Genomic DNA, 7,524 nt, shown 5'->3' on the forward strand with positions numbered 1-7,524 from the left:
GGGTTAAAATCAAAGCGTTGTCACCTAGTGACAAAAGAATAAGGTAACATTTGGTAGTTAACTATCTTGATCACTTGTGTCCAACAGAATTTTGGGAGCCAATTCAACTCTCCATCAAGCATACTACCGCATTCCTGCATTTCCATCTGTTTAATTGGAGGTGGCGAGCTTGAGTTCAGTTGAAAGATGCACTACTACACATGATCTGCTCCAAGTTACTATCAGACAACAGTTGTGGAAGCTATAAGGGGCATGCTCATTTTTATCCAGCCTCGTCTCATGGTTTATTGCAGAATAGATTGATCAACAGCTAGAATAGCTTATTGGTGCGATGGTGAGGCCAGGACACAGCCTCATTCAGGTTTGATAATCTGGAAGGATGTGATCAAACTGGCCAAAGAGCTTGCTTTCTTCAAACTGGTCCTGACTCCAGGCACCTGAGGCATGAAAGTTAGCACTGTTCTCGCTGCTCGTTGTTTAATGATGCATCTCCAGGTATTAAAACTGTAGAACATCCTCATTTGAGAGATAATGGACCGGAAATTCCGGCCTCGTCCGGTCCGTACAAAGTGCGCACGGACCCGCGAGGCCTCGCAAAAGATGTTTCTTCGGGATGCAATGTGCGTGCGCTGGAAACGGCTCTTGACGGATCGAATGCATCCCCACAGGAAGGACATCCGCGCGGGAGAGATTGGGCTAAATGTCCTTCAAACTTTTACGCCTAGTTAAAAAGGCGCATAGCTTATTTTTACCAACGTAAGAGTTTTAAAACATAAAAATTAAATTTAAACACATTTTTATATTTAAAAGAATGTCCACTAAGGTAAAATTATTTTTAACGCTATTCAAACACATTAAAAAACATTCCAAAAAGTATATTTTTTTCTAAAACATTTAATTACATTTAATTTCAATTAAGTTTAAATATGTGAGGTGTTTTTATTTATTGTGCTGTGTTTGTGTTTTAGGGGTAGAAATTAGTGCAAGTGACCAAAAGCTTGGTCAAAGAGGTATGTTTTAAGGAGCGTCTTGAAGGAGGAAAGAGAGGCGGAGAGGTTTAGGTAGGGAGTTCCAGAGCTTGAGGTCTAGGCAGCAGAAGGCTCGGCCACCAGTGGTTGAGCGATTTATAATCAGGAATGCTCAAGAAGGCAGAATTAGAGGAGCACAAACATCTCTGGGGGGGCCAACGAAGGTCAGCGTGCATGGGGTGATGGGTGAGCGGGACTTGGTGCGTGTTAGGACATGGGCAGCCGAGTTTTGGATCGCCTAGTTTACGTGGGTAGAATGTGGGAGGCCAGCCAGGAGTGCGTTGGAATAGTCAAGTCTAGAGGTAACAAAGGCATGGATGAGGGCTTCAGTCGCGGATGAGCTGAGGCAGGGGCAGAGACGGGCAATGTTACGGAGCTGGAAATAGGCGGTCTTAGTTATGCTGTGGATATGTGAATGCTAATTTCAGGTGAAAATATGACGCCAAGGTTGCGAACAGTCTGGTTCATCCTCAGACAGAAGTTGAGTAGAAGGATGGAGTCGGTGGCTCGGGGACGGAATTTGTGGCGGGGATCGAAAACCATGGCTGGAGGAATCATAACACTTCAGCTTCATTCTGAGGATGGGGAATGGGTCTACCCGAGTTATTAACACTCCCAAAGCCCATGAACGACAGCAAGCCACCTAATGCCCCCCTATATAGGGATGGGTAATAAATGCTGGCCTTGCTAACAACACCCATTTCCCAAGAATTAATGAAATAAAATGTTATGTAATATAAGATTGAAGTTTTCTACACACCCTTCAATTACAGTTGTGACCATGGCCCAATGATGTCTGCACAACAGGCTCTAATATTGACTCTATGCTTGTTTCCACTACCAAAATATAGCTTAACTCAGTTATAAACAAACTTGGCCGTGAAGCAAATAAATTAAAATGTGGCTGTGTAATGGGTGCGCACCTGAAATGTTAACTTGTCTGTTCTCTCCACAGATGCCTGAGTTGCTGAGTGTTTTCAACACTCTTTTCTGTTTTTGTTTCAGCTTTAAAGTACCCTGCAATGTTTTATTTTGTGTTCCCATGGTAAAGCAGTACTGCTTCTGTTTCTGGTCCCTTGGGTGTGCAAATAATTCTTGTAGCTCTGCAGGATTACCAAGTTTAGGATCTTGATATTCAGTTGTGAATAGCTCACTCGCTTCTGTGTCAGCTGTGGCTCAGTGGGTAGCACACTCGCCTCTGAGTCAGAAGATTGTGGGTTCAAGTCCCACTCCAGAAAACTAGGCTGGCATTTCAGTGCTGAGGGAGCGCTGCATTGTTGGAAGTGCCGTGTTTTTGATGAGACGTTAAACCGAGGTCCGTCTGCGCTCTTGGGTGGACGTAAAAGAGCCCATGGCACTATTTTGAAGAAGTGCAAGGGAGTTATCCGTGGTGTCCTGGCCAATATTTATCCCTCAATCAACATAACAAAAACAGATTATCTGGTCATTATCACATTGCTGTTTGTGGGAGTTTGCTGTGAGCAAATTGGCTGCTGCGTTTCCCACATGGAAAGTGAGAGGTCATGCACTTTGGCAGAAAAAAAATCAAAGAGCAAGTTATTATTTAAATGGAGAAAAATTGCAAAGTGCTACAGTACAGCAGGACCTGGGGGTACTTGTGCATGAAAAACAAAAGGATAGTATGTAGCAACACCAAGTGATCAGGAAGGCCAATGGAATCTTGGCCTTTATTGCAAGGGGATGGAGTATAAAAGCAGGGAAGTCTTGCTACACTTATACAGGGTATTGGTGAGGCCACACCTGGAATACTACGTGCAGTTTTGGTTTCCATATTTATGAAAGGATATACTTGCTTTGGCGGCTGTTCAGAAAAGGTTCACTAGGTTGATTCTGGGATGAGGGGATTGACTTATGAGGAAAGGTTGATTTGGTTGGGCCTCTACTCATTGGAATTCAGAAGAATGAGAGGTGATCTTATCGAAACGTATAAGATTATGAGGGGGCTTGACAAGGTGGATACAGAGAGGATGTTTCCACTGATAGGGGAGACTCTAATTAGGGGGCATAATCTTAGAATAAGGGGCTGCCAATTTAAAACTAAAATGAGGAGAAATTTCTTCTGAGGGTTGTAAATCTGGAATTAGCTGCCTGAGAGCTGTGGAAGCTGGGACATTGAATACATTTAAGACAGAAATAGACAGTTTCTTAAACGATAAGGGGTTGTGGGGAGCAGGTGGGGAAGTGGAGCTGAGTCCATGATCGGATCAGCCATGATCTTATTGAATGGCGGAGCAGGCTCAAGGGGCCATATGGCCTACTCCTGCTCTTATGTTATTACAAGTGACTGCACTCAAAGTCCTTTTTTTTGTAGTAAAGTACTTTGAGATGTCCAGTGGTTGTGAAATGTGCTATATAAAATCCAAGTATTTTCTTTCTTTCTGATTCAGTTGCTGCATATAGTGGTTCAGAGCAAGAACTGAAATCACTTCAGATCGGTGTGATTTTCATTGAATAAGAACATAAGAACATAAGAAATAGGGACAGGAGTAGGCCATAAGGCCCCTCGAGCCTGCTCTGCCATTCAGTAAGATCATGGCTGATCTGATCATGGACTAAGCTCCACTTCCCCACCTGCTCCCCATAACCCCTTATCCCCTTATCATTTAAGAAACAGTCTATTTTTGTCTTTAAATTTATTCAATGTCCCAGCTTCCACAGCTCTCTGAGGCAGTGAATTCCATGGATGTACAACCCTCTGAAGAAATTTCTCAATTGTTTTAAATGGGTGGCCCCTTATTCTAAGATCATGCTCTCTAGTTCTAGTCTCCCACATCAGTGGAAACATCCTCTCTGCATCCACCTTGTCAAGCCTCCTCATAATCTTATACATTTTGATGAGATCACCTCATTCTTCTGAATTCCAATGAGTAGAGGCCCAACCTACTCAACCTTTCCTCATAAGTCAACCCCCTCATCTCTGGAATCAACCTAGTGAACCTTCACTGAACTGCTTCCAAAGCAAGTATATCCTTTTGTAAATATGGAAACCAAAACTGCACGCAGTATTCCAGGTGTGGCCTCACCAATATCTTTTATATAGCTGTTGCAAGACTTCCCTGCTTTTATACTCCATCCCCTTTGCAATAAAGGCCAAGATACCATTGGCCTTCCTGATCGCTTGCTGTACCTGCATACTATCCTTTTGTGTTTCATGCACAAGTACCCTCAGGTAATGCGAATGTAATCTCCCTGTTCCAAACTGGACAATAGGGCATTTTGTTTGTACCGGTTGCCAAGTCATTTTTGGTGTTCTGTTTTGAGTTGTAATGTGCTGGGTTTTTCCTTTTTGATTTTGCAATGCACATTTTCTTCTGACTTGTAAACCTATTGCAATTTTCTTCCAGATCTACGTCATTGACAGCGCAGACCGAAAAAGGTTTGAAGAAACGGGGCAGGTGAATGGCGTTATTTTTCCTCCTGAAATATTATGCACACAGCTGCACCAATCCACTTACTTTGCAGTGCTCCTTTGTTTCATCATATCCGTCCAGCAAAACTAGGTTTATAGCAAATAAGAATGAAGGTGGGCACGATAATTAGTGACCAAGAAATCGCTGGTTCTCTGAAAGTTGTTGATGTGCATAAATACAAAGTTTATGTTCACCAGTAAGTTCTGAAGCACACAAATTCAAAGGTTTTTTTCGAACCCACTTCGTTGACCAAATCTATTAGCTGCCTCTCCCAATATCTCCTCCTTTGGCTTGGTGTCGATTTTTGTCTGATTATACTTGTGTGATGTGCCTCGAGAGGTTTTTCTACATTAATGGCGCTATTTAAATGAAGTTCAGTAGAAAGAGTACATAAAGTAAAATACTGTGGGGTGGAAATTCGGTGCTGCCCGCATTGAAGCGGTGACGCTGCCTGGCCGCTAATGTTAACGCCGGGCAGTATCCACCGCCACAAAGTACGACATTCAGTTGTTTCGCCAGAAGAGAAGAGTGGAGCACTAAGAGAAGCGTTCACGCTCCTCCTCGGGCACCATCGGCGCAGTAGTGCAGGAGGCCATCTCAATTTTTTCTTGCTAGGATGCCAGCATCCTGGCGCCTGAAGATGAGGGGAAAAAAAATGTTACTGAAAATTTCAGTGACCTACAACAGGAGAAGCACCAGGCGCTACAGCAGGCGAAAACAGTCAAGTTTGCGACCACGGCCTCACGGGGGCGTTGCACACTGAGTGACATCATCGAGTCGGCAGCATTACCGAGCGCAACGCAAACTGTCAGCACCGACGCTAAACCTTCGCTCAAGTTCGTGGCAGGCGCTCGGGCAGGCGGTGGTTAGCACTCCTCTGGGGACCAAACCCACCAAATGTCGACCCCTATGAGTCTTGATTTCAAGTTAGCGAGGATGCTCAGAGGAGAAAGGGCATATAAAATAACATATTTGGAGCTTGGGAAGAACGAGAAGAAACATCTGGAGCTAAGAAAAGTGAGATTGCAATGAAGAGACAGGATTTTGGAGCTTGCAGATATTCCATGTGAAAATTTAACATCCTGTATGAGCAGATGCTAGATGCCTCAGCTAAGAAAATAAATGGGTCTTTCAATATAACGCTCCATTCTATCCGTAAGAAAATATTTAGGATCCCATAAATTTAGCTTGGTTTAGGAATTTCTGGCCTATATTGTGCAATGAGACAGTCCAGGATTAATGTGCATATAAAGTAATGAGGCGGTATGAGAGAGCAAGCGGCAAGCCCAACTGATTTGTTTCTGTCTGAATCAGCTTTTGAAGATTGTGGTGTTCACTGGGTTGGGATTCTTTGGAATATCAGGAGCAGAGCTACCAATTTAAAGTGTGGTAGCTTTTTACTTTCGGAGCGTCTTAGTTTGGTGGTGGGGGGGGGCGCACAGTAAATTCCAGCTTCGTCAGCGTAACCACTAAAGGGCTAGAGCAACATTTTAATTTGAATATACTTTCAGGAGCTTGCGGAGCTGCTGGATGAAGAGAAGCTGAGTGGTGTTCCCGTTCTCGTATTTGCCAACAAGCAGGACTTGCTCACAGCTGCCCCGGCGTCTGAGATAGCCGAGGGATTGAATCTGCATACGATTCGCGACCGCGTCTGGCAAATCCAGTCTTGCTCCGCGCTCACAGGAGAGGGTGTACAGGTATGGTACCCCCACTAATTTTTCTATCCAGAAAGAGTGCAGTTATTTCTTTTTATTGTGGTGCACATTGTAGTCCTGTTTCCCTTTTAATCTTGGATTATCGTGGCAGGCCAGTGTCTGCTTTCTGTAGATGAGCGTAGCCAGGAAGCAGAATATTGAACTGTGTAAGGATGCGAGCACCCTGATTCTTGTGACTAATTAGTTTTAATACTAATGAATAACATAAAACACATATGTTGGTGTAATGCCCAGCAAATCAACTGTTGTTTGTCATTCAATTAAGCTTAGTGTTTGATTTACAGTCACTAATCCTTCCAGTTGGATGTCATCACCTTTCTATACTGAGTTAGGCTCAGTATAGACTGTCTTTCTACACCAAAATATTCACTGCTGGGGAAAACACTTGAAACAGATTAAAGCCATCCTGCAAAATCTGCAGTATGTAGTATCAGCGACACGCTGGGCCCAAGTTTCGAGCCGCGCCTAGAATGGCGCAGTCCCGACCTGGACGCCCGTTTTTCGTGCCACAAAGTGCGCCTAAAAAAAACTTCCAGATTCTCCAGCTCCCTGCAGGTCGTTTGCAGCTCGGCGCAGCGCAGCACGAGCGGTAGGGGGCGGAGCCAGGTCCCTGCGCTGAAAACAGTGCCGGGACCTCTGCACATGCGCGCTACAGTGGGCGCGCAAGTGCAGTAGCTCCAGGCGCCCAAAACTCTGGGAGGGGCCGAAGCACGCAGCCCCTAGCCCTGGCCGAATGGCCTCACTGGGGCTGCGTGAATAAGGCTGCCTCCCACGGCCAGCTCCTGCTTCCTCCCGACCCGACTCCCGCTCTTTCTCCCCCCCCCCCCCCCCCCCCCCCCCCCGGACCGACCCCGATTCCCGCTCTTCCCCCCCCCCCCCCCCCCCTCCCCGGACTGGACCTGACCCGACTCCCGCTTCCCCCCGCCTCCGGACCCGACGCGACACCGACCTGACCTCCCTCCCCTGCCCCTAACCGAACCCACCACCCCCCCGACCCGACCCACCTACCTGCAAGTCTGGTGCTGGGGACGGGCCCTGCCTGAAGTCTTGGGCCCGGCCCGTTCAGTCCTCCTCCTCTTCTCCTTCTTCTCCTTCTTCTCCTCCTTCTCCTTCTTCTTCTCCTTCTCCTCCTTCTTCTCCTTCTTTTCCTTCTTTTCCTTCTTCTCCTTCTTCTCCTCCTTCTCCTTCTTCTCCTTCTCCTTCTCCTCCTTCTCCTTCTCCTTCTCCTCTCTTTCTTTTCTCTCCTCTCTTTCTTTTCTTTCCTCTCTTTCTTTTCTCTCCTCTCTTTCTTTTCTCTCCTCTCTTTCTTTTCTCTCCTCTCTTTCTTTTCTCTCCTCTCTTTCTTTTCTC

General features: G+C 45.8%; 1 protein-coding gene across 1 annotated transcript in view; it reads left to right on the forward strand.

The window, feature by feature from the left end:
* Positions 1-7,524, forward strand: part of arl3b (ADP ribosylation factor like GTPase 3b) — a 36,883-nt gene that overhangs the window by 22,369 nt on the left and 6,990 nt on the right. Inside the window, exons 4-5 of the mRNA XM_070876482.1 lie at positions 4,394-4,444; positions 5,971-6,156. Coding sequence (XP_070732583.1) covers positions 4,394-4,444; positions 5,971-6,156 — 237 coding nt within the window. The remainder of the gene's footprint in view (positions 1-4,393; positions 4,445-5,970; positions 6,157-7,524) is intronic.

Source organism: Pristiophorus japonicus, chromosome 3, assembly GCF_044704955.1.
Source record: "Pristiophorus japonicus isolate sPriJap1 chromosome 3, sPriJap1.hap1, whole genome shotgun sequence".
Classification (NCBI taxonomy): Eukaryota; Metazoa; Chordata; class Chondrichthyes; family Pristiophoridae; genus Pristiophorus; species Pristiophorus japonicus.